Source organism: Psittacula echo (genome assembly GCF_963264785.1).
Source record: "Psittacula echo genome assembly, chromosome: Z".
Taxonomy (NCBI): Eukaryota; Metazoa; Chordata; class Aves; order Psittaciformes; family Psittacidae; genus Psittacula; species Psittacula echo.
In genome coordinates, this window is record NC_137742.1 from 58,203,566 (window position 1) to 58,230,314 (window position 26,749).

The 26,749-nt window shown below is 44.2% G+C and overlaps 1 protein-coding gene across 1 annotated transcript in view; it reads left to right on the forward strand.

The window, feature by feature from the left end:
* The window catches only part of MUSK (muscle associated receptor tyrosine kinase), a gene marked incomplete at both ends in the record, with an annotated part of 52,736 nt that extends 26,671 nt beyond the window's left edge, over window positions 1-26,065 (forward strand). The window contains 11 exons of the mRNA XM_080638327.1: window positions 2,293-2,452; window positions 3,903-3,909; window positions 6,927-7,193; window positions 11,806-11,981; window positions 12,400-12,423; window positions 14,705-14,793; window positions 15,138-15,297; window positions 17,148-17,337; window positions 17,659-17,850; window positions 23,280-23,428; window positions 25,389-26,065. Coding sequence (XP_080494453.1) covers window positions 2,293-2,452; window positions 3,903-3,909; window positions 6,927-7,193; window positions 11,806-11,981; window positions 12,400-12,423; window positions 14,705-14,793; window positions 15,138-15,297; window positions 17,148-17,337; window positions 17,659-17,850; window positions 23,280-23,428; window positions 25,389-26,065 — 2,091 coding nt within the window. The remainder of the gene's footprint in view (window positions 1-2,292; window positions 2,453-3,902; window positions 3,910-6,926; window positions 7,194-11,805; window positions 11,982-12,399; window positions 12,424-14,704; window positions 14,794-15,137; window positions 15,298-17,147; window positions 17,338-17,658; window positions 17,851-23,279; window positions 23,429-25,388) is intronic.
* Between the last annotated feature and the right edge of the window lie 684 nt (window positions 26,066-26,749).

The window sequence follows — 26,749 nt, forward strand, 5'->3', positions numbered from 1 at the left end:
TCTTTGTGGTCTTTTAACAGTTTTTCTAAGGGTAATTCCCAGAACATAATGTTGTGGAGGCAGGTGGAGCAGGCATTGCATGCGGGCTAGCAATTTGCCTCTGCTCTTTTGCACTGACCCTCCATCAGCCCCAAGTCCTTTTGGCCACTAGCTGGCCATGCTCATTCCTGTCAACTTGCTTGTCCAGCAGCACCAATAAATCCTCTTGTTCAAATTCCTTCCCAGGAAAGAGCTCTGTGTCCCCTCTTTCCATATATTTAAAATACATTATTAAGTAGCCTGGGCTACTCTGCCAGCTTTCTTGCCTTCATATCACCTGTAAGCCTTACAGTGTAGTCCAGTCTGATTAGGCCTGATTTTCTATATTCCTTCAAGGATTCTAGGGAGAACAGCAAAAAGATCATATCCGCCCCCACAGAACCCCATAGGTCTTTGGTACTTTCTGGTGATAATTATTTTGAGACAACTGCAGATGCTCATTCAGGACTTCTTTCCCATTGAGAAAAAACCTTTTGGGGAGTTTGGTGCTACTGGCAAGGGCAGAGTATTTCTGGAGCACAGACCCCTGCTTTACCAATCTCCCACCACTGCGTTAGTCCTACAGAGTGGTGTGTGGGATGATGCTCAGTCCCTGCTCAGGGCCACTGTCTGGCTGGTCAGATCTGATCTGCTCCATTCCTATCTGCAAAGCAAAGCCCAGTCACAAGGAGGGTGGTGCTCCAGACTGCCTCATTTTAAATATGGCAAGGAGATCTTAATGGTGCTTGTCTCTGGGTAGGTCAGGTCAGAAAGCAGGTGGACTGGAGCACGTGTATTTGAGGACTGGCTCACAAGCAAGCAGCAGCGAGTCATTAGAAGATGCAATGTATCTGCAACACTATGGTTGCTGAACACTGACCTGTAATTGTCCTTTAATCTGTTTAAAGAAAGGTAATCTGCTGAAGTTATTGAACTGTCTTTGAAGAGAAGGATGCAAACTCCTCTGCAGGAGCCTGCAGAGGCTCCTTTGCAGGAGCCTTGCCCACCTAAACAGAATCATAGAATCATAGAATGGTTAGGTTGGAAAGGACGTAAGGCCAAAAAACATCCCTAGTCCCTGCATTTGCACAGTGATCCACCCATCCCTGATGCAATACTTGCAAACCGTGCTGGCCTGGTTATATAGTGCTTTCTTCAGAATCACATTTCCTCACCATAACTCCAAGCTGATCTTGAGTGAAGCAAAAAAAATACATTATTTTCAACATTTTCTTCTCAGAGAGAAACCTGTTTATTAAAGACATGATACCCTTCATGCTTTTTCAGTTATCACTGTTAATACCTTTGGAAACAAACACATATCACATTGAAATAATATTTCTATTAACCTTCAGAGTTGTCAAATTTATCTCTCTGAGCTCTCCGATAGTTGTGTAAGTAGAATGCTTTGTTGGGATGATCCAAGGAGACAACTCTCACTGGTCTTAAGGCCAGGTTGCACCGGTGGGATTCACTGGTAACCACACCTAGCTGGAATTACACTTAATGCCTTCCATCAGGATGAAGGGTAGAACAGGCAATATTGCTCCTTCCTACTACTTTTGCAAGGTAAACTCTTAGTGTACCATGTGCTCCTACTTTAATGAATACCGTATGAGCAGAACAGGCTTGAGGATAAAATTAAGACCAAGTGGCCAAAATCAGCAGATTCCAAGATAATTTACCTAGGAATTTCTGACCTGGAAAAAGAGCTAGCCAAAATCACCACATCTGCATCCCCTTCTGTACTTGCAGGTGTGAGATAAGAAAATCTATCGCATACCTGCCAAAGTGCCGGACCGAGAGTGCTTTCTTTGGAAGTGTGGCAGTGGCTATGTTAATCCAGAATCAACAACTTTCAAACTATTTTCTTTTCTCCCTCTGTATAGCCATGGTCCACAAAGTTACCTTGTGCCCTTCCTTGCTAAGGCATGAAGAAGCAAACAGTCTTCTTGAAAAGGCCCTGGAGTAATTATCCAGCTCAATTACATGACCAAAACTAAGACTACAGCCTTCTGGAACAGAAAATTAATTTAAAATTATTGCTGATGTGTGAAATAGGAGAGGTCCTTAACATTTGCTTTTGTATGTGAAGTCAGCTGCTATGAAAGCACCAAAATAACGCCAGCAGCTTTAGCTCTCTGCCACTTCTATCCACTTGCTACGTGTTTCTCTACCAATTTAAATGCCTGGGGCTGGGTCTCAGATTTTCCCTTGGTTTGTTTGTTTGCCTTTGTTGGAAATATCACAGCACTGGGCTTTTTGGTCTCCTAGGTTTCTGCCGGCTCTATAGCAGAGAATGTCAAGGACAGAGTTGTTGACTCCAGATTGCAGGTGTATGTCACCCGACCCGGCCTGTTCACTTGCCTCGCCACGAACAAACACAGCAAAATTTTTGGAGCTGCCAAAGCCGCAGCAACCATCAGTGTTTCAGGTATGCTGGTAAAGAAGGGGTCACTATTGTTTTACCCTTGCAGTTGCTTCCCTGCTGTGGAGAGCAAGGGGTGTGAAGTACTAGGGAGGAGGAGGAACAGCCTCAGAGAGTAGATAGTGTGCAGGGGGCTAAATTTAAGTACAAGTACTTAATACAAGTACCCACCCAGGCTATTTCCTCATACATTCTTACACTTTGGAGACTGGCACAGCTGTCATTTCCTGAATGTTTGATGCCATCTTGTACTTTGTGTCCCAGAAGCACACTTGGTAAGTTCATCCATGTTGAGGAAGTCATGGCCACGACCCAGACTTGGTATCACCTAACAGCAAGGTGAAAATAGTTTTCGTGAGAAGTTTGACTTCTCCAGGGCTTTGCATTCAGAAAGCAGGAAGGTTGCTGCCAGAGCAGTAGCTCGCTGTGTCCGGGGTAACCTCTACTCCCAGCTGGGGACAGGATGATCCAAAGAGGAGGAATACCAATGGTCTGTGCTAGCTGACAGCATTTGTCACACCAAGTGTGGCAGTTTGTGCTTTCTCTCTTGGAACAGACGTGGGTGTTTAGTTAGAGGAAAGAGGAATCACCCAGGTCTCCAAACATGGGGTGGTAGCCCTGGTCCTGCTGTTAAGCAGGCATGCACCTGCCCCTCTCCCTATGCCTCATCTCCTGCTCTGTTGATAAAATAACCATGACTTTTTTTACACTGGGCATTGAAACCTTTCAGCAAGCTCTGCCCCTTAAGAGACTCAGTGCCTGGTACTGTATTTCACATCCCTGCTTCTGCTTCTAGCCAAGCCAAGTCTTTTCCCCATGAAGCAGAGCTGCAAACGCAGTCGGGAAGATGTGTTTTAGGCTGGTTGGAGAAGCTGAGCTTATCTCCTTCAGACTGCGTGTGCTCGGCAAGCGGGGAGCAGCACTCCCAGACCTGAGCAGGAGCCTTTTCTCAGCTCCCGGGGGTCCCAGGGCAGAGGTGTACCAGTCATAGGCAGATGCTTAGCACCACCTCTCCATGCCAGTGTAGCCCATCTCCTGCAGCCCTGGTGTCGCCCTTCTGATCCACCTGCTGCCTGCAGTACTGGGTGCATGGGAGGCTTAAGTGAAGGGTGCTACCTGCTAGTTAAGTGGGACCCAAAGTATAAGGGTTAAAGTATGAGTTTAAGGTGCAACAGCCCACCTCGGCAAGAATTGTAGTTAGCAATCCTTTTCCTTCACCTCATTGCCTCTTCCCGCACAGCATCCAGTGTTGCCCAAGTATTCTTCCCCACAAGAAAGTATGAAATAAGGACAGATTTTAGCTGCATCCTTTTCAGACAGTTTAGCTGTCTGAAAATCTTGTATGGAAATCTTAATCCTCACATCCCAGAGGGGACAATGAAATGACACTTGTATCTTTTCAATTTCTTTTTTCTCCTGGCTCATCACAATTCCTGGATCCGGTGCATCTTGTCAGAGTGGAGGTAAGAATGACTTTCTCTGGATTTCTGGGGATTTTCTTTGGGCCAGGGAGGAAAATAATGACTGCAGTGATAGGACAAGGGGTAATGGGTTTAAACTTAAACAGGGGAAGTTCAGGTTAGATATAAGAATGAAGTCCTTTACTGGGAGGGTGGTGAGGCACTGGAACAGGCTGCCCAAGGAAGTGGTAAATGCTCCGTCCCTGACAGTGTTTAAGGCCAGGTTGGACAGAGCCTTGGGCAACGTGGTTTAGTGTGAGGTGTCCCAGCCCATGGCAAGGGGATTAGAACTAGATGATCCTAATGGATGGGTCCTTTCCAACCCAAACCATTCCATGATTTTATAACCCAGGGGATTTGATTAATTTGGTCTTCTGGATGCCAAGCCTACAGCTGTGGTTCACCTGAAGGGAAGACCAGTCTTCTTCATAGAGGCATAACTGGGGACTGGGCCCAGGTAGATAGGGATGTTTTTGTATCAAGCAAGAGGTGGTTCACACATCAGTAAAGGTGTTTAAAGTACAGTAGTAGGCAGATTATTCTGGAGTAAATTCCTTTCACTGTTACACACCCACAACTTCACAGGCCTTATAAACATACAAGCAAAAACCGAACTGCACGTTAAACTACTGTCTGTACACAGACAAAAATGTATTTTGATTTGGTGATCACCAGATTAGGGCAAGAGGAGTTTAGATAGTTGTTTCAAGCAGAGTTACGGAAGAGTAAAGCCACTTGCATGTGATCAGACATGTACTTTTGCTTAGTATTTTTTTGGAGTAGTGAACAATTTGGCTGGCGTTTTTCTTTTTAGAGTCCTAGCATATTTCTACATGCTGCACTGACAGGTCAGTCTCAAGGGAAAATGAGAGGTTTAGCCTGAAGGAGGGCTGGAAACTACTGGCCCTCAGAGAAAAGAGCAGAGCCTGAGAAAGTCTGAGCAAATGGCTTTGCTGCTCTGCTGACACAGGCTCCCTGCTAAGATGTTTGCTTTCCTCACAGGGGCTTGCAAGATTGATTCAGGAAGTTTGTAAATGATTTAGTGACCACCTGATGATAATGGCAGACTTATACCTTACACTTGCACCCTTGTAGTTGTGACAGACATGGGAACAGTGATCAATGCTCAGCCCTTCTGTGCTGCAGTTGTTCTCAAACTTTGCTGCATGAAATTCCCACTCTGTGGTAAGGCATTGTGAGAAACACATTGCTGTTGCTTCTCCATTGCAGCCTGGTCCGTATCTCCCTACAGGTTTTAAAAAAGTGAGGAAATAACAATATTAGCACTCTTATCAGGCTGCTTCTGCATCTCACTAAAGTCAGCAGCACAGGTGCCCAAGACATGCCTGTGCCCTCTTTTGCTTCTTGGAGCACAGGAAGGACTCACCTGTCAGATTAAACACAACAGCATCATCAGGAAAACGTGAATGATGTGATGCCACCACACAGGGTGCTGAGGGCAGCGCGGTACTGTGGGGAAGCCTGCTCAATGCTAGGGAGATGTGGTGCAGGATGCTGGGGGTGCCTATGTCACATGAAGGTGTGTCTATCGAGTGTAGGGTGATGCAGGTGACACAGCATCACTGCTGTTTTGGTGTCAGCTCAAGGAATCAGTGCCTTCCTGTATTTTTTAGCCAATGTGACATTTAGGAAAAAATCTTAGTTAAAAAAAATAAATGACATGAAGCCCAAAGTAGAGCAACTAAACCAGGGCCAGAGACCATCATCTGCAGAGAGAAGCATCTAAAAAGCAGAAATCTGGGCATTCTTTGTAATCCTGTATCCATCCAAGGAAAACAGCAAGAGCCACCAGGGCTGACAATGTATAATTATTTGGCCAAGGGAAAGAAATAAAAGGCACAGATACAAATGGCTCTGCTGGCTGCTCCAAATGGTTGGCATGTTGTGAATTGAACTCCCTGACCCCAGTTGCACTGACCAAATGAGCAGTGGCAACAGCTGCACACAGCCCACCCCCCCGGCCCCCCCCACCCCCAGATATGGCTTCTGCCACACTCACAGAGGAGGCTGTTTTCCAGGTTCCACTCCATATCAAGGGCATTGCACCCCACAGGCTGCCCGAGTGGACAGCACATCTGCACCCATAGGCTTTGCTGCCATGGGGCAGTTGTGGGAGCTGCTAGGAGAACAGCTGACCTGTGCATGCCCTCATGCTGCTTCACCCTTCTGATGGCTGTGGGGAAGAAAGGAGGGATGAGAGCTGCCTCCTTCTAGATGTAAAAAATGTGATAAAGATAAATAAATAGCTCATGAAGGAGCCAATCCTGCTGTGCTTTCTATTGCTCTGCCATAGTTTTGGCCCCATGCTTTGTGGCAAGAGATGTGAAAAAAGGAGAGGATGTACCTTACAGGGAAGCGCCAGAAGGAAAAGTGCAGAGGCCTGTGCCTTGTGTCTCCCACCTAAATGTGAGTGGAAAAGAGGCAGGATCAGGAGGGGTGGAGGAGCTGAGAACAGGCAGGCAGGAGCTTGGCTGGTCTCATCTTGAGAAGAATTCCCTGGCATGTGTCGGGTGGGACTCACCTGGCTCCTGTTCATTGAGTCCATCCAAAATTAAACTGTTGCAACTCAGAAGAGCAGGAAATCCTGAGTTATCAGAGGCATACAGCAAGTAGCGCAGCTGACCTCTACTGCAGTGAAGCAGGAAAACAAAACGTTTCCCCATTAGGGCCAAGGGCAGGGTAAAAAGCCATGCTAAGTCACGGCTGTGAGTAAGAGCTCAGTCTTTTTGCCCACTTTAACTGTTAGTAACCGTTGACCAGAACCTCAGCCTTGGAGCTTACCAGGAAGGCACTGCACTCACATAGGGCCCTGTTCCTTGCAGAAGTCTCATTTTTCAATGGTATTAGCTGGTTTTAGTGATTATAAATATCTACCCTCTCCTCTGCCCTCTGCCAGCCTTATGGATGCCACTTTATTCAGAAACAGAGCCTAGGCATCCTATTTTGCAGGTGTTTAAGGCTGTGAGCTTACTTTGTGTGTATGGTCTTGTCCCTTACAGCAAGCTATACAAGGGTGATGCAGGCTACTGCAGCGTGTACAGAGGTGAGGTGTGTAGTGGTATCTTGGCAAAGGATGCTCTTGTTTTCTTCAACTCCTCCTATGCTGACCCAGAGGAGACTCAAGAGCTGCTTGTGCACACTGCCTGGACTGAACTGAAAATGGTGAGTTCATTCTGCCAACCAGCTGCTGAGTCTCTGCTGTGTAACTACATCTTCCAGGAGTGCGATCCCTCAGGAGCTGGGCCAGCTCCAAAACCAATGTGCAGGTAAATGGAAAAAAAAAAAAAAAAAAAAAGTTCATTTTCACTTTATTTCTTGGGGATGTGTATGCAGCAGGGGAGTGGTGAGAGTCTGTCCAGACTTGGAGTAGCACTGAGTGAAATTGGGCCTCCTAGGTTTGCATAGGTTTTCCCTTTGCTCTCTCCTCTGTACACACAGAGATGACCTGATCCAGCTGTCTCTGTGCTCATTGCTAGGGTACTGACTGACTTTCAGGCCCAGATGTCTGTGTTATATCAGGCTTTTAGGAGACAGTGTTGAAAAGAAATATCAATTTGAATGACATAATTGATTAAAATTATTAACACATTGCTATTGAAATCTTACTAGGTTAGTATGTGCTCATTATTATTATCAAAAGTAATTGCTTGTTTAGAATTTTGACTAGATATAGTCACAGTGTGTGCAACAAGTCTGTCCAAGGCAATAAACTAATTATTCAGCACTTCCCACAACAATGAAGATGAAACATAAAAAGACGATACCAGAGACACTGCCAGTGTAATTGTACCTGCTAAAGGAAACCTCCCATCTGGCTCTTGTATCCTCCCATATGCAGAAAATGTGCTTTGAAACAGAGCTGTCAGGGACTACAAGGAGTCCAGAGCATCTCCCACTATAGCTAATATACTGCTAACAGGTGTCTGTGCAACAGGTCCCAGTGAGACAGACACTGAGACACTACTCCCTCACAATACAGCCTCTTGAGCAACCCGTCCTTTATTGCTCCTTGTCCTCCCACCATGGCCAGATGGTGGGATGACTTTCCTCCCTCCTACTTTGTAGTGAAACTTTAATCTTCTCCAACTTGTCAGGCTAGAATAAAGCAGGTTTTTCCAAGCTTTGCTCATAACTTCTGCTTTTCTGGCCTCTGAAGCTTCTGCTTCTCATCTTTCCTTAAGCACTAAATATATATAGCCCAGGTTCTGTTAATTTGAACTACAACAGAATGATGATTGCTTGGTGTACCTTGCAGAGGACAGTTCATATAGATGTCTCAGGGTGAAGCTTTCTGTTTCCTAACACAACTGATCCATTTTCAGCCCCTGGAGGACTGTTGCCTGGTCATTACCCATTTCACATTTGGGCAACTGACACCTCTGCATAAGTGCAGTACTTCGCTCTGGTCCCCCTTGAACTGCATCTTAAAACAGATTATCCAGATCTATGTTCAGTGGGAGGCCCTCAACTCCAGTGTCTCAACTAAATCACAATTTTTCTCTGCAGACATGGCAAGCATGCCACCAGCTGGACTTCAGAAAGATGTAGTCTACTGGCAATTACTTTTCCAGTTATGCAGGGGCTTTTTAAGACAACCAGCAGCATGCTGTCTTTCTTTCTGGTTGCACCTGTTTTAACATCTCTAAAGCAAAGGCACAAAGGAAAATCCCAATGCAAAGCTTGACAATACATTGTATTCTCTATTTGGTTTCTGTGCAGTTCAGTATTCCTCTGCCAGCACAGTAGTGGCAAACACCTTGCGAAAGAAGAGTATGTGCAAGATAATCATGTGGCCAAGTACTGCTTTTTGCTGGCAGACTCTTCTCTGCCACCTTGTTGTTCTGGTCTTTGTCATTGTGCCTTGTAGTATGTGATCTCTGGCTTTTTTCAAAATGCGTGACAGTATTTATGTTTGAGCCACACATGCACAGCACATTTGTCAGCTAAAGATTTTGCACAGTTCTCCAAAAGGCAATTCAGAGAGATCTGGGTCTGGCTTCATTTACCTCTGCTCCTAAGTGGCCTTGCAGGACCAGAGCTTATAGTGATTTGACTGAAGGCCTGAACTTCTGGGGCATTTCTGAAGTCAGAGTGATATAAATCAGCATAAATCTGCACTCAAATCTCATGCTAACAGACGCAGCATTTGCAAATGTCTAAATCTTAATGGACTTGCCTGGAGTCATCTTTCTTCAAATTCACAAGTCATTGTTATGGTTTTCCACTTTAATGATTTCCCCCTGTGATTTTAATGCAGAATTAAATGCATCTTTCTTCATGACAAGAGCCCTGGAATAGCATCCTTCCTGTTTCCTGTTCCCAGAGCACATCAGCTGGACAACAGGTCTTCTGTTTTTATAACTCAGATATCTAATAGGTTCTTGTGAACAGCTGAGACCTCTGGTGGCTCTTGAAAAACATTTCAGATGATCCTGGTTACTTTCCAGTTGTCTTATCTGCTTTTTACTGACAACTTTATACTTCTCTGCTGAAACTGGCCAGACTACATCAGTTTTCAGCTGAAATACTGCGTGAGTAAGAATTTAACTATCTGAGAAGCTGGAAGGTTTTCCCAGTTTTTGAAGTACATATTCCCCTTAACATATTTCTGTGTGGGTTTTTTTTTTTGTCTTGTTTTTTATTTTCTGCACCATTTTTTATCTCCGCATATATCTCCGTATATAATTTTTAATGTTTATATTAGTTTGGAAGCTTGCTAACAAGAATACCAACTGATAGACTGAGTAAAGCTTTTACAAAAATAATCAGGGAGTCGAACAAGATGAAGTCAAGCAGAAGAAAAAAGCATGGAAAAATTTTCACTTTATGTAAATTAGAATGCAGTCTGATTAAAATTAGTGTTTTCTTAGTTTTAAAGGAAAATGATGTCTCATCTCATAGTTTTTGCTTATATCTGCTTTAAGCATTTGCAGCTTCTGTGAAAAGAAGCTGTAAGAGAAAAACTCTCAATTTCTGTTTCAATCTTTGTTCATATGAAGTGACTAGGCTGCAGAGAACAGTCTCGTGTTGCGAAATGTTTCACTTTGGTCAGGTCTGTGTGTCCCCGCCTCTTCATAAACAGTCCTTTATGGGCCCTAAAATGCTACTGGCCCATTTGTCATCTTCTGCTGCCACTGTTCTTTCTTTGTCTGTCACTTACATGACATAAAATTTCTAATAATAATCTGAAGTAATCTTTGCACATGATCTCCTCAAGCTCTTGCTGCTCAGGATTAAGTGTTATAACAATGATATGAACACAGCTCAAAGAGACTGACCATCCCTCCCTCCAGCTGCCACACAATGCTCCTCAGATGGGTTTGTGGGTGAAGGTAACCTGCCTGTAGCACTAGAAGGGACAGGATTGCAGAGTAATGGTCTTTTGCGTTTTGCAGTTACGTACCAGATGAGCAACCTGTTTAAGGATGCTAAGGCTTCAGGAGTGAAGGAAGCTACTGCAATCCAGATCTCCCATGTTGGCCAGTGTTTCATATGCAAGATTTCCTCATTTCTCTAGCTAAACATTTATTCATTCACTTCAGAAATGAATTCCCTTTCTATGTGTTTAACATAAAAAAGGTGAATTACACTATCTGTCTGCATTCTGGCTTTCATGGACATGAGGAAGAATTAAACCAGCATTGGCTAGAACAAAGCACAGTGCTGGGGTTCGATGGCTTCAGCCTGCAGACTTGAAGGGCATCCATTACTGTTGCAGAAAAGCTGCTGCCATGGTAGAATTCCCAATGCCCTCCATCATTTAGGTGCTTTAGGGGGTTTGCAGTGTTGTTAGTCATCATCAAAACTCATGGCCATCTATTCTTGCCAAAACTGTTGTAAAAGTAAAGAGACTACATCAGCCCGTCAGGTGATGGATTTGGTTAAAATCTTTACCATGAACCCCAGAGATATCTCTCTGCATTGGTGTGTGGTGGTTGGAAAGGATGTGGGTCAGCAAAGGCCTGCAGCTGAGCTCAGCGAAAGCAATCTCTGCACATAATCTCATAGCTGGTTTTGCAACTGAGGTTCTCAAGAATAAGTACATAGATAAGTAAATCACCGATAAATTGAGTAATGCAACAAATCCTCAAACTTATCAGTTTTTGATACAGTTGTTGCGGTTTGTTTTGTTTCCCTCCCCCTTTTTTTTTTTTTTTTTATAGAGCACATTTTTCTGACTTAGCCTTCTTTACTAGCAGTTTCTGATCTAAGGAACTGTTAAACAATCAAAAAACCCCACTTCTTGTCAGTGAATATTTCACATTGTCATGGAGATAATACATTAGGTAGGATACAGTTAGGTCTCTTTTTTTACCTGGCACTGTAAAGGTTTTGCTGCAGACAGCTGACAGATAAAAAAGGAACTAAAAGTTTTCTGTGGAGAAAAAAAGAAAATTAAATGGGTGATTCTGTGAGATTAAAAACACAGGCAAATATTTTAAGGAGATGAGGAACTGCATCTTACCTCTTGTCTTTATTAGATGACACTTTAGTGTACAATTTACAGAAGACAGGAGAGATTTCAGAATGTACTATAAAATGCTAAGATAAATTCTGGACGTGATGTTTATTAGTAAAAGATGTCAATGTATCTGTAGGAAAAGATGGGAATGACCTCTTCACAGACTGCAATATGTGTTGTGAGCATAACCCTGCTTCATTAAAAATGTAGTTTTGTAGGTTTAGTAAAGGAAGCTGCTGCATTTTATACAGAGTTTCCTTTATGGTTTATGAGCCAGACAGACTGGCTTAAAGTCATAACCCTGTTAATGGACTTCTGTCAGCCTACATAACCCCTGCACACACAACTGCTAAGTGCAGCCATTGTTATCAAGCCATTGACTGCTATATTTCACTGTTTTTTGCAAAATAATGTAGAGAGAATTGCCTTGCTGTAAAGGATCTCTACTGCTTTAAGGAATGGCTCTCAATGGAGGAAAACTCTCAGAAGGGGATTTACAAGCCAGGGCTGATGTTGCTAACTCTTCCTGAATGCAACAGGCTGCCCAGCTTGCACCAGGACCACAGCGCCTGCACCCGCATCCCTTTCTTTGGTAAGGTGGCACATACTGCCCATTGTTTGGAGAACTGTGTTCTTGGTGAGGGAGTGGGGAAGGATCTGATCCATAACTTACAACGAAAGGAAAGACTGGTAGTGGGTACACTCCTGTCAGTGCCTGTGGATGGACTTGTGACAGCTTCATTGGCTGCTTGCCTGTCTCACCCAACCAGTGTGAGGGAAAAATCTCTCAGGTAAATAAAGCCTAGCTCTTTATTGAGAAGGTCATAATGATCTCATTGCCAAAATCAGTCTTAGAAGACAAAATTGCCATTCAGGTGCCACTGCAAAGAAGCAAGCTGCTTATGCACTGCTGGGAGGGAACTTTTTCCCATAGCATGCTCTTGAGATAGCACCCACTTATGTCATATCCTGGACAACCCCTCCTTATGTCATGCCTTGTCTTTTTACAGATTTTAAGAAGGAGAATATAACCAGTAAGTAGACTGCTCCAGGCTCTATGTTTCTAGAGATGGGCATGATGTTCTTTGTTGAGGATGCAGCTTGCACGGCATTATTGTGTTTTGTTCTGGTCCTAGCTGAATGGATTCAGGTTATTATCAGGGAATGCCTGAGTTTCTACATCCAAGGTATGGGGAAACACATTCCCAGCTCTTCAGAGCCTGGCAAGAAAGTAGAATGGTAACTGTTGAAGGCTATTAGAGAGGCATGGTGATTTTAGGTGGTACCCTCCCTTCCAGCTCTTTCCCCTTCTTTCTACCCATTGATTCTAGGTTTGCTTTACTCATATTCAGTATTTTTGATACATCCCAGCCTTATATGCTGTTACTGATACTGACATGGTTACCTACATCAAGCTGGCCTTGCACTTTCCTCCAATCAGCTCTGAATTCTGGCTGTTTCTCATGTTACCCTCAATGACCAGTGGTGACATCCAGCCACCCCCCACAGTGCTGCTATGAGTTTGGCCAGCCTCCTGCCCTGCTGCTGGTCCTGGCTGAAGCATGCGCATCCAGCTTTTCCAACTGACATGCAACTGCAGTTTTAAAGCTCAGCCACTGAACTTGTCCAGTTGGAGAAAGAAGAGCTTCTCTCCTGCCATGCTTCTTATCAGGCGAGGTCTGCAGGTTTGGCAGTGGCAGGCACCTTCTGCATGGAGAGAGAGGGAGAAAGTGAAAAAGTGAAATTGAGAGTTTCATGGAATTTATTTTCCTGGGAAGGCCTTGGCTCTACCTGACCACCCAACCCCCAGGCACCAAGTGCTGTACACCTGGAGACAAGTTCTTTAGTGCCCAATGGGCATTCAAGCACCATGCCTAATGCTTACAGCCCACAGCTGCAGCCATCCCCTCCCTGGGGAAAGGAGCACATGGGACAAATGCCAGCAAATGAGTGGTGCAGTCATGGGCTGGTTTCAGCCCATTGGTTTGCAAGTTCAGGACATGGTCTCTCTCTCCTTTGTAAATGTATCACCTTTTTGTCAGCTTTCACAGTATTTTCCCAGAGTGGCATTGCACATTTGTACACTATTGGGTCATGAATCAGGAGATGTAACAGTAACATGCTTGTGATATTTCCCCCTCTTTTTTTACTTTGGATCCACTGTTATGTGCACAAAGATTTGGGAGCATAAATGGAACCATTTTCTGGGCTTGTCCATCGAAGTTATTCATTAAACCCAGTCGGACCACCTTTATTATTCCCTCTGTCCTCATTGTAGCAAGACTATGTACAGCAGCACCTGCATTTTCCGAGGACTCGGGGGTTCTTCTTGAATGTTGCTGCTGTCCCTAAACCTCTCCACATTGCTTCTTGAAGGTGTTACACTGAAGTTTATTTCAGATCTGTGCAAAAGTTTTTCTCATATTGGTCAGTAGTTGAGTCAAGAGGCAGGTTTCAGGCACTGCTTTCTTTGCTTTTGAATGTGAGGCATTTAAAATTATGGGCTCAGATAAACAGCCATGTACTAGGGCAAATTAACAAGATTTTACCCCCCAGAAGAGGGTATAGGTGCTGGCCATGTGGGGGTTGTTAGCTTGTTGCAGATGTGAGGCATAATGTGGTAACTTACATATCAGTAAAAGGAGTCCAAGTTTGACCATTTTAGTTTGCATTTGTGATATGTTAAGTGTGCTCATGAAATTAATGGTCACTCCTTTACTGAGGTGTTTGGATGCCCTGGGCTATGGGAACACATGCTGGAAATCATAGGCTTTTTCCAAACATTCAATCTAAGAAGACAAGGAAGAGACAGGGAGGAGGTATACGAATATGGGAATTTATGAATCTCAGCCCTCCGTTATTGTCCCAGGAATACGGATGTCTTCCTGCTAGGGACCCTGTAAGAGTACAGGCTGGAAATCATGCAATCATTGCTGCAATTTGCTTTCTGTCTTGGCATAGCATGAGTGGCTTCACTGTGGCTGTGCTCTGCACTGCCAGTGTGGAAGGGCTGTGAACTGGGTAAATGCAGCACAACCATTGCAGTTGCATGGCCTGTTTCTCAATCTGAAAGAGCTCCAGTTCCCTCTTTGGAGTTTTACCAGATTTGATCTTATGTATTGATCTCAAAATCCATTTGAGTGCCAACAGGAGGCTAAGCAGTTCCCTGCCTGCAGTTGTCTGGTCCTTATATGCACTTCAGATATGTTGCTGATTGCCACGTGCTCTTGTGTAATGACATGAAGTTTATGTCTGTGAGTCCCTGCTGCCGATATGGTCTGAGATGCTTGACCCCATATTTGTTTTTTTCCCCAGGGACTTGCTACACCGGCAATGGACAGTTTTACCAGGGCTGGGCCAACATCACGGTCTCTGGCATTCCCTGCCAGAAATGGAGTGACCAGGTGAGCACCAGTGTGAGACCTACCGAACAGAGCCCCATGCTCGGGGTCCGCTTCTCCCAAGAGTTTCCCAGAGCTGGGCAGCCTAGTCCCAGTGGAAGGGCTGAGCAGGGGACAGGCTGCTTTCATTCTTGAGTTCACTGGTGTTTCACACCCTCTTCATATTTCAGTCTGCAAGTTCCCCCTTCGGTAGCAGAATGTGTTCTCTGCCATTCTGGCAGGCCACTGAAAGGCTGTTTTACCTCAGCCTTTCTTCGCTCCTTTGTTTTGTTTGGTTTTGTTTTGCTAATACCAGCAGGAAAAAAAAATATACTGAAATAATAATCCGATTTGTTTCCTCCTTCAAGGCTCCCCATTTGCACAGAAGGACTCCTCAGGTTTTCCCTGAGCTGTCTGATGCCGAGAATTACTGCCGCAATCCAGGAGGTGAGAATGAACGTCCCTGGTGCTACACGAAAGACCCATCTGTGACCTGGGAATACTGCAATGTGTCTCCCTGTGGAGATGGTAGGCAACTACAATTTATGATTTCTGTCACTGTTGTCTGGGGCCATGCAAAGCGTTTGCATCATGACCATACCAGTCTGTCCCGTGTTCAGGATTCAGTCAGTCCTGGTTCTTCTCATAGATTCACTCAGTACCTTTAACCAGAAGATGTAACATGCACCTTAAATGACTATGAAGATTAGCAAATTGAGCTCCTTACCCCATACTATGTTAAAGCCAAAGTATAAAATCAAATTTCCTGTGGTATTATGAAAAATGGATTTTCCACACTGTGTTTTGAGGACAAGGTAGGGTTTGGGGCTATTTTCCAAAGTTGTTTTCCTTCTGGCAATTTTTTTCAATAACAAAAAACCAAACCTAGCTAAAAACAAATCTGGAAAAGATATCTGTGCTCTGTGATGTTGGAATTTCTGAAATGTATTTCATCCAAGATGCACAGTTTCTGGACAGCAGTGTTTGGAAATAAGACAATAATGCTTGCAGAGAGCAGGGCTGCTGTGGACTTAAGGAAACACAAGTCAGAATCAGTTTAGCTGGCCTTAAAAACAATGATTTAAATTTCTTTCTGTTCTCAGTCATTGCATATGCAGATTAGATTTTCTGCAGTGTTTCAGAAAGTACCCAGCAGGTGTCTACATTAATATTATTATTTTTTTAATTGAACAGCCAAATGTATTTTACACTCATTTACCATATTTGCCCCATAAGGTCACCAAGACACAAATTGCTGGAGGCAAGGGGATATTTCAGGAGAGTATCACTGTGTACTTACTTGGTATTACACTCCTCCCTGAAGATTCTTTTCAGGACACATGATACATTGTGGTCCACATTGCAGACCATTGATCTTTCCCACTTCAGACATTACTATATTTGAATACTGTTGAGACCATCAGATGTGAGCTCCTATCTGTATATCTTGCAAACATTCCTTACCAGCTCAATGGGAGCTGTGTCTTGGCCTTTAACAGGTCCTGAGTTTTCATATTTGGTAAACAAAACGAGGTTTTTCTTCCTGCAAACCAGGCCTCCCTAAGTATGGTCCATTCACACAATCATCTGGTTGTATCTGTAATGTCAGTAATTTTCAGGACATCATAGAATCATGGAATCAACTAGGTTGGAAAACACCTCTAAGATCATCAAGTCCAACCACTACCCCAGGACTGCCAAGTTCACCTCTAAACCATGTCACTGAGGGCCTCATCTGTGCTTTTTTTTAATACTTCCTAGGACAGTGATTCCACCACCGCCCTGGGCAGCCTGTTCCAATGCCTGAGCACCTTTCAGTGAAGAAATTTTTCCTAATATCCAATTTAAACCTCTCCTGTCACAGCTCAAGGCTATTTCCTCTTGTCCTATCACTTGTTACTTGGGAGAAGAGATGGACCATTTCCTCTCTCCATCCTCCCTTCAGGTAGCTGTAGAGAGTGATAAGGTCCCACCTGAGCCTTCCCTTCTCCAGGCTAAACAACCCAGTTTCTTCAGCTGCTCCTCATCAGACTTGTGCTCCAGGCCCTTCACCAGCTTCATTACCCTTGTCTGGGCCTGCTTCAGCCACTCAATGTCTGTCCTGGGGCCCAGAGCTGAACACAGGATATGAGATGCGGCCTCACCAGTGCTGAGGGCAGGGGAATGGTGACTGCTTTGGTCCTGCTGGCCAAACTATTGCTGATACAGGCCAGGATGCGGTTGGCCTTCTTGACTGTCTGGGCACAAGCTGGCTCATGTTCAGCCAGATGTCAGTCGGCAGTCCCAGCTCTCTCATTAGGCTGACTCCATGAATACCTCTTAAAAAAAGCCCTATAAACTAGCATAAGCATAACCTTTTGGTTTTGTTTGCATTTCAGCGTCATTAGCACTAGGAACAAGAAAACCAAATGGAGAGATTCCAAATCTGCCACCTCCTCTTCCATTTTCCCCTACATACTCCATGACTGTTATCATCTCAATCATCTCCAGCTTTGCCTTGGTCGTGATCCTCAGCATTGTGACCTTGGTTTGCTGCCGTCAGCGAAAGCAGTGGAAAAACAAAAAAAGGTAAACTTCAGGACTTAATTCAAGGCAACAAATACTGCTTCGAAAGAGGGCTTGCCTATTTCTGAGAGCATAGTCCCATTAATGCCTATTAGGTAGGGAGCAGTCCTCCCTTTGCCTACGGCAGCCCATTGCAAGCTTTGGTGAGTCCCCGTGGCCTAGGGGCTATTTTGGGGGCATGGCATGACATTTTGCTGCAAGACTTTCAACAGCCCAGCTGCACCTCCCTTTTCCATCCTGGAAGAAACCAGCCTGGAGGACAAATAGGTATCTCCCAGTTGAGGGCTATGCGCATACTGACTGGAAACTGCTCCATCATTTCAGAGAGTCAGAGACACCAACGCTCACGACTCTGCCCTCCGAACTCCTCCTGGACCGGCTGCACCCCAATCCGATGTACCAAAGAATGCCCCTTCTCCTCAATCCAAAATTGCTCAGCCTGGAATACCCCAGGAATAATATTGAATATGTGAGAGATATTGGGGAAGGAGCATTTGGGAGAGTCTTCCAAGCAAGGTAAGGCTTGTGTGTGAGTCTTCATCTGGAGGTACCAGGGAAAAATTTGCAGTCGGGCAACCGCTTTATCTGGGCACTGGAAATGATTCATTCATCCAGTCTCAAACAAAGATCAAATGCATGTGTACCAAATCATATACTCAGGCTTAAATTACTGTTTCTGTTGTCCATTGTTTTCTGTTGATTATTTGTTAAACTTTTGTCACAAATGACTCTTCTGTTCTCTTTAGTAGATATAATGCTTTACTCACATACCAAAGTCTGGTGTAAAAACTTAGCTAAATTTATCATCACTCTTTTTGCCAAAAGTATTGCTTCTGACATGTGATTTATTGTGAAATCCTTGCATTTCCCAGTCAGTGTGTTGTGTCCTCTGCTAGAACGCCAACACTGGTCAGTAATTACCCCAGAGGGCAATGTGTCATGCTACAGTTAGGTCCTGACCCAGTTTCCATTTGATTTAGTGGCAAAACCAAACCAAACCAAATATCTCCTAAAAACCCAACCCATTTAGGCCAATTTTTCATGTGTGTGTGAGTGTCTCCTTTTAGTTACTCATTATTCTTGGAATTTGCAGCCATTGTTGCCTGTTTTAAATTTAAGGTATTAGATGAGATCCCAGTTCTGTTAAATCTCATGGGAGGTGAGATGATGCACTTCTTCAAATGTGAAAAATATTTAATTGAAAAACACAGCAATGAACCTAGTCCTGCCTGGACTGAGGTAGATGGAGGGTATCTTGTTAACCCATGCGGTGTCCATAATTTCTGCATAACAGTTTTTGGTCAGTGCTAGGGTCCTTGGAAAATTCCATCCCCAAATTCCTGAAAGTGGACAGACTGTCCAGTTTTATGTTTATTTAGGACAGTTTTCTTTGTCCTGTACTGTTAACAAATCTGGGATGTGGCTAATTTTGTAGCATATCTGAAGTTGTGTATGATGACCTCAAAAGAACAGGGGAGTGTCAGAGTCCTACCACAGGCCAAGACCCTGCCTGGTGGAACTGCTCCCATTGACTTCAAAGTCAAAGGACTGTCCTTGAAAAAAGCAGTCATAATTACAGATACTTTTAATGTTTACGATTATGCTGTTGATGTATCTGCTAGGAAATGAGCTATGCTCTTGTTAAATGGGTTAAAGAGCAGGGAAAGAGTTTCAATGGCTGTGATGGATTTTTTTTCTTATGAAGGGATGCATTTTTTCTAATGGAATAAATGAAGGCATGCTTTTTTGTAACACTGAAGAATAACACACTGAAAAAGTTTGAAGGGCGTGCAGCGGGAAAATCACAAATGCTTAGCCTGTAATTGATTGCTAGCCTGGATGGCAAAGGTGAACATATCTCATCTTGAAAAGAGAGCAAAGCTGTAGAAACCACTTCACTGCTGAGCTTGGGTCACTGCCTGTGAGCTGGCAGAGGGGTACAGGGCAGCCCTCATCCCAGCCTCAGCATAGCACTCAGGATGCTGTGTAGAGTGTCGCTTTTCCACTGGCATGGCTGGGGTCCTCACCACACTGTGAGTGCACAAGCGGTCTTCCTGCTAAGTGCTGCTTCAGCTCTGGGCTGGGAACTTCAGGATAATTTAAGAGTTGCACAGACCTTTCTGAGCTGGAAATGATTCTCACTCACATTGAGCTGGACCTCTCAAAACTTGTTCAAATGTCACTAAAGCTGGGTTAAGCAAGTGCTAAAGGGGTGTAAGCACCTTTAATGTGGATTTCATCCACTCCGGTGCTGCAATCTCTTAATTAAAACTTTCTGCTATTGACAGTGGAACAGGGAGAAAAAAGAGAAGGGAATAAAAAATAAGCAGCACGTCTTTCTAGGCAGCATTTGCAAAGTGGATTGTACCATACTACCATGCCCTAAGAAACCCTTGCTCTCTGTGGCTCAGGAAAGGAGCCACAGAAAGATTGCTTCTGAGGGGCTTCCTTATTCATATCTCTAAAAAAAGTCCCTCCAAGGCCTTATATTTCCAGAGAACAGTTAGGCCACTTGCATTTCTGAGCAGCACTGGCACATCAGTGCAGACTGCTGGTCCAGTAGCACCAGCTGTGCGTCCCTGCAGGTTAGTGAAGTTATCACAACTCAAATTGATTGCCTTCCCATCTCAGATGGATAAAATGTACTTGTCTACATGTGTTAAATGGACATCTTGAACTAATTTTAGCAACCCTTTTACTTCTCCTGTTCTCATGTTTCTCCCTCTCCTGTAAATACAGGTCTCTGCATGGTGCCAACGATGTCTTTGCCAGTTGGCTTGCTGTGAGTCCTGATTCAGTGTTTACTCACTCCTGGGTCAAGCAACATGTTAGGACAGGAAGTGTCTGGCTATCGTTTACTAGCTTCTCCTGAAAGGCTGCTGTCTTCACTGAAGGCAGCATCACACTGAAAGGATGAGGAAGTAACCAGATATCCTTCAAATAAGATTTAGGATCCAGCTCAGGTCTGCTCTGACTGACTCATGACGGCAAACTCAGGATCATCTGCCCCAGGGAGGACCATGCTGGCGCCACACGCTACCAGAGCACCAGCCCTGTACAGTTCAACTCAGACCAGTGTGCAAGTTTTCTCCCAGAGATGGAGTTGCACGGTCCAGGCTAAGATTGCCTAAAAGCCTTGACATGGGGTCTTCGCTAGCAGGCCAGTAGACCTCCACTGCAAAGGCACAGCTCATCATCTCTGCAAGAGGCAAGGCTGTCCTTAAGGTCAGAGGTTCCCTGATAGGAGTCTCTTTGTGTTCTTTTCAAGTGCAAACAGTGTTTCTTTGACCTGCTTTCTCAAATATAGCTAACAACCAGTGTGGATGTTAATCCAAAATACTGTCAACAAAAGGAGACCCTGCTAATTAAGGGCACTCTCCTGACCACATATGAATTTCTTCAAAGAACAGGGTAAAGACAGGTCTGCATCAGCCCCAGTAAATGTTATTTGCATCATTTACTTATCTAACAGAAGCTACCCAGCTGCGATACTGGTGAAGATGGGGGACAGGACACAATCACAAATACAGGTTCAAGCTGCTCCTATTTTTTTTACTGCTCTTAAAAGAAAACCTGATTGAAACTTAAAGACAGGCACTCTCTGAAAGTAGGCTCGAAGTGAAATCCCTAGGTGCACCTCCGCTTGGTTCTTTGAATGGCAGGTACCTAAAAGCCGAATGTTGCCAGTGTTGTACAAATCACTGATGGCGAAGAAGGTGAGGACAGCTGCTGTCTTTCCTGTGCACAGTGGATATTTCTTCTAAGCATTTAGATAATTATGAGAGAGGAAACCCAAGGTAATTTCTGTTAATGCTGCCCAGTTTTGTGAGAAATCTACCTATTTTGTAGAAAGGACTCCGTGTTCCACCTTGCTGCCAGAATTCTTCTGGCTAATTTCAGAAGCAGTGGCTTCCTCTTGTTCCCTTGCAGATGTGCCCCTGTCCATTTTTCAAACACTGTATTTTTGGCACCAAAGAGGTCAGCTGCAACAGCTCTCTGCAAAAACTGCAGAGTTTGTCTTTGTTCCAGATCAGTGTGAATTTCCCAGGTCTGCTAAGAACTGGGCTGAATCAGCACACATTACCAAGGGTAAAATTACTTGCTGTTGCCTAAAGGCCCGTTAAAAGGCTTTGCGTAGCTTAGTCTCACTTAAGTTACATTTAAGTTAGTTTACATTACAGGATTTCAATAAATGGGTAGATGGATTGGTGTACTTCAGCCTTTAGCCTGGAGTGAGTTTCTCTCTCAAAAGCATGGAAGGTGGAGCTGTGCCTGCCTTTGCTTTGGCGCTGCACTAGATCTGCTAGCCAGTGATGAGTGGTAATCTACAGTGAGGCTGTTAGGAAGAGATAAAGGCCCTTCTATTTTTACTTTTAAATACTCTACTGGTTTCTTTAGACTGTTGCTGCTGACTTTCTCCAGTACTGATATTAGACAGCAGCTGGTAGGTGCTCGTACTTCTTCCCTCCTCCTGGACTGGAAACTTGCTGCCAGCACTTAGGGAAAAAACCCAAGACATTTTGCTATAACGGAGGCAGTAGCAGACAAGTGTGGAGTTTGCTCCTCTGCTCCAGCACACCAGACCTTAGCACTCTAGTGTCTCAACTGTGATCTGGCCACCTGTGAAATTCCTTTCTGGATGGGCACCCCGCCATCTTCTGACATTTGACATTTACAGCATCCAAGTGCAACTGTTGCAACTGCCATATGTCTCAAGTAGATGACAAGGAAACTGGAAGTTTGCTTTGGAAATTGGAACCTCGTCTTAGGGCTACTGAGCAGTAAAATAACCTGGCATTTGAGCAATGGGAAGGCAGTCAGGCTGGTGTAGTAACATAACATGTAAATGGGCACAACTCTCCATGGAATCTGGTTAGATGCATGTAAGGAATGCGTTCTAACTGCAGGTATCTTGGGAAGAATTTGCATGGGCAACAAAATGCACGTCATCTGAAGTTTGATGCATGTTTGAAGAGTGGGAAATTGCTCTTATTTGGCAACAGCTACCTCTAAATTTTTGGCAAGCCCATGTAATTAAACTTTTGAGGGTGCATTGACCTTTGGATAAGAAACCAAAATGAGTCTGTAATTGCTCTAAGTCAGGGAGCTGTGTTTCCTACAGATTTCTCTCTCTAAGCTCTAGCTGAATATTCAAAAATGTGTAATTCAGGCATTACCTTGTTCTTCAGACAGGGCACATGTATGCTTTGTCCCTTCTGGCCTGTCACCTGTTCCCACAAGACTTCAAGAAACATAACTATTTCCTATACCTCAGCTCTACCACATTAAATTCGACTGAAATTAGCTAATGGTTTATAACATGTTTAATTACAGACACACACAAAAACAGAACAGTGGCAAAAGGCTGTTTTCCTTACAAACCCAGGGAAACATACTTACTGTAATTATTACTTCCACTCTAATAATAGCCAGATGTACCAATGTCATTGTGGTGCCAGGTATGGGACAAGACACAGTGAAGAGGCTTTTTCAACATTTTCATGTGAACCAGGTTTATTTTCAACTCTGGTATGGTGAGTCATTACACCATTATTATTATCAGCGAATTATTCGGACTAATGAGTCCATCCTGCCTTTCATGAAGTTTCCAACTCAGGAAGAGGCTATTGCTCACCAGCCTGTTAGTTACTTAACTCTTTACTAGACATGATTAAGAGCCTGTAAGCAGAAACAGCAGTGATAAAAAGGAGCTGTACTGGATTTAGTCTCCCCTGAACTAAACTAAATGTCTCTGTACTATGCAATGCAGGCATACCCCAGAGGTGAAGATGGTCTTTCACTTGTCTTCAGTTAGTGCTGGGGCCTTCCACCTTTTTTTTTCTTCTTTTCTTCTACCATCCTATCCTTTCCCACCAGAAGCAGAGCCTACATTTAATGTGTATGCATCCATTACTGATGCTTTCCTTTCTGTCTTCTCCTTGCAGGGCACCAGGGCTGCTGCCATATGAGCCTTTCACAATGGTGGCAGTGAAAATGCTGAAGGAGGAAGCATCTGCAGACATGCAGGCTGACTTTCAGAGGGAGGCAGCCCTAATGGCAGAGTTTGACAATCCAAATATTGTCAAGCTTTTAGGTATCTGGATAAGGCACTCATGTACAGCGTGCCACCTTCTGCAAATCTGCTATGGGGTTGTTGGGGGTGCAGGGGTGAACACGCATTCAGTGCTGGTGAGCTTTTCTATGTGCCACTGCAGGCTCTGCTAACTTTTCCACCAGAACAAGTCTCAAAATGCAGGCCTGATGCTGTTGCCTTAACAGGATGGTGCATTGTAATAAAACCTCCTTGTCCTGCACCGAGTATATTGTTGATCATGTTGTTGCCTAGCTCTGCTTCCAGTTTTGTAACACTGGCACATATCTTCAGGGAAAGCACAAGCTCCCTGGAGCTGTCATTTATTTTACAGGTACTTAAAAAAAGCCAGGCACAACTCTAGTTAGTTTTATGGGTCCCACTTACTATTGTGATGTCTGAACAGTCACCAGCATTGAAAAAAACCAAAATGAAACAAATAAACAAGAAAAGCCAACTGCAAAAATGGTCTCTTCCTTCCCTCCCCTCTCCAGCTGAAAGGAAACCTTGGTGTATTGGGTTTTTTAGAAAGTCTCAATGCTGCAGCTTCGCTAATAGTGCATTGTTCTCTGAAGAAAACTGCTTACCAAATTTTATTTCAGTAAATTTTCGGTTTTGAGAGAAGTAGATATTGCTAGCCACCTTCATCTGGCAATCCTGCTCTAAATTATTGTATGCAGACCTGATCGCTTCAAACAGGAAGCTGAGATCCTAATTTATTTCAATAAGAAGTCGCACAAAATTTGGAAATAGATAAATCCCAGGTTTGGGAAAGCTGGGTTGATACATGTGCTTTAGCTACAGAAATGAAAAGCAGGAAATGCCCCAAACTCAAATAAATATTGTATTTATTGTCAATACACTTTAGGTCAGGAAAGGACGAAAGTACAGGAGCAAACTAGTTTCAGATCATGGGGATGTGGAGAAAAGCCATGTTGTTGAAGACAGCTTAGACGGTAAAGCTCTCCCATACACTCATGCTTGTCAGATCCTTATTTTATCACACTGGGAACTGCTATCTGTTTCCTTAAAGATTCAAGTGTTAGGTCATCAATGAGAATTTCAGATTTCACAGATTCAGCAGTCGCTAAATGATGGCCCTAAGAAAGCAAAACACATACATTTTAAATGCTGGGTATTGCTTGTTGGCAACTTCATAATAGGCATGCAAAAAATTTTGCCATGTCATTGTATGCTCTATAAAACCAGTGTCAGTGGGGTCCTGTATTGATGCTGGCTCCTAGTAAAGCTGGTGTAGGTCTAAGCATGTGCCCTTCAGGAGAACTAAACTCTGTGTGTATCAGATGCGGCAAATCTCCCCTTTCTGATACCTGTTTTTAATATGTCTTTCTTTTGTTTTTGAGTATTTGTCATGAGAAAAGGAATTTCTAGAACAAGTACTTTTTGCATGAGCTTATGATCAGAAGAAGTTGTAGTGAGAGTGTCTTTGCATTTCAGGTGTCCCAATGAACCCTTGAACATGCCCCTTCTGATTATTCCTGAAGTCTTCCTGCATATGTGTAGCCCCTAGACGCATACGAGTACAGTAATTACAACAAACAAAAGAATTGAAAAAATACCTTGATCAGAACTATAAAGGTTATTTCTTGAAAGTGTGTCCTTCCAGTTGCACCTGGGAAGAGGCAATATTTCTGTTAAGCAGGACTGGGCTCTTAACTGAACATAGCTCCAAAAGAATATTTCTTTCCTGGGATTCCAGAAAAATCAGGCAACTGCATGTCTTGTTAGTATCTCCCATGGAGCTCAGCATTAGATACCTGGTGAAGGAGCTTCAGAGACTCAAAGGGATACATGCATTCTTGATGATACTTGCATGCTTCTCCTTTCTCTCTGTCCCTTCATGCACTCTTGAAAGTCTCTCCTTTCTGTAAGTATTCCTGTATTTTTTTGTTTTGCACAACAGAACCCAAATGACCTGTGTGGTGCACCTTTCTTCTTCCAGGTGTGTGTGCTGTTGGGAAACCGATGTGCCTGCTGTTTGAGTACATGGCCTATGGGGATCTAAATGAGTACTTGCGTGACCGCTCACCCCGCAACCTCTGCAGCCTGGTGCATGGGAGCCTGGATGAGCGGATCTGCCTCCCCAACCCCCTTGCATTGTGCTGCACCAGCCAGCTCTGCATTGCCAAGCAGGTGGCTGCTGGCATGGCATACCTCTCTGAGCGCAAGTTTGTCCACCGTGATTTGGCTACCAGGAACTGCCTGGTAGGGGAAAACATGGTTGTAAAAATAGCTGATTTTGGTCTCTCAAGGAACATGTATTCAGCCGACTATTACAAGGCAAATGAGAATGACGCCATTCCCATCCGCTGGATGCCCCCGGAGTCTATTTTCTACAACCGTTACACCACAGAGTCTGATGTGTGGGCCTATGGGGTGGTGCTGTGGGAGATCTTCTCCTATGGCATGCAGCCCTACTACGGGATGGCTCACGAGGAGGTCATCTACTACGTGAGGGATGGAAATGTCCTGTCTTGCCCAGATAATTGTCCCCTGGAGCTCTACAACCTGATGCGCCTCTGCTGGAGCAAGCTACCTTCTGACCGGCCAGGCTTCGCCAGCATCCACCGCATCTTGGAACGCATGTACGAGAAGGCTGTGGAAACCCTGTCTATCTGAGGGATGTGCCCTGTGTCCACCCATCCAGACTGACTCAGACCAGCCCATGGGCTTGAGAATGGTAGCTCGACACAAAACTGCACTTCAGGGAGAGGAAAAGCAGCTCATTCCTCTGCCAAGCAGGAAGCGTGGACTGCATTCTCCTGCATTGGGCCATACTTCCCTGGGTCGGACTGTCCCCCCCAAATGATAAGACTGACCCCTGGCCATCAAGCTTGGACTCTTTGAGTTGGCGAGGGTGCTGGCCATGCTAACTCAGTACCTATATTAGGCATTCCCAGGAGCGCAGAGTTCCTCAGGGAAAGCAAATTAATGTTTTGCTGGTGGCACTTCCCTGCCTAACAGGTCCCTTCAAGTCCTTCTGTGTTTAAGCTCTCGGCTTTTACATGATTTTTTCCTTTCTCATATGTTTTCATATTATTTAAGCAAAAAAAAAAAAAAAAAAGAGAAAAAAAAAGAAAGATTGCAGAATGCAATCTTTTTGGGGATACCGTTTAATTTATTTTATTTCGGGGATACTATTTTCACAGTATCACAGTATCACAGTATGTTAGAGATTGGAAGGGACCTCAAGAGATCATCTAGTCCAATCCCCCTGCCAGAGCAGGAACACCTAGATAAGGTTACACAGGAATGTGTCCAGGCGGGTTTTGAATGTCTCCAAAGAAGGAGACTCCACAACCT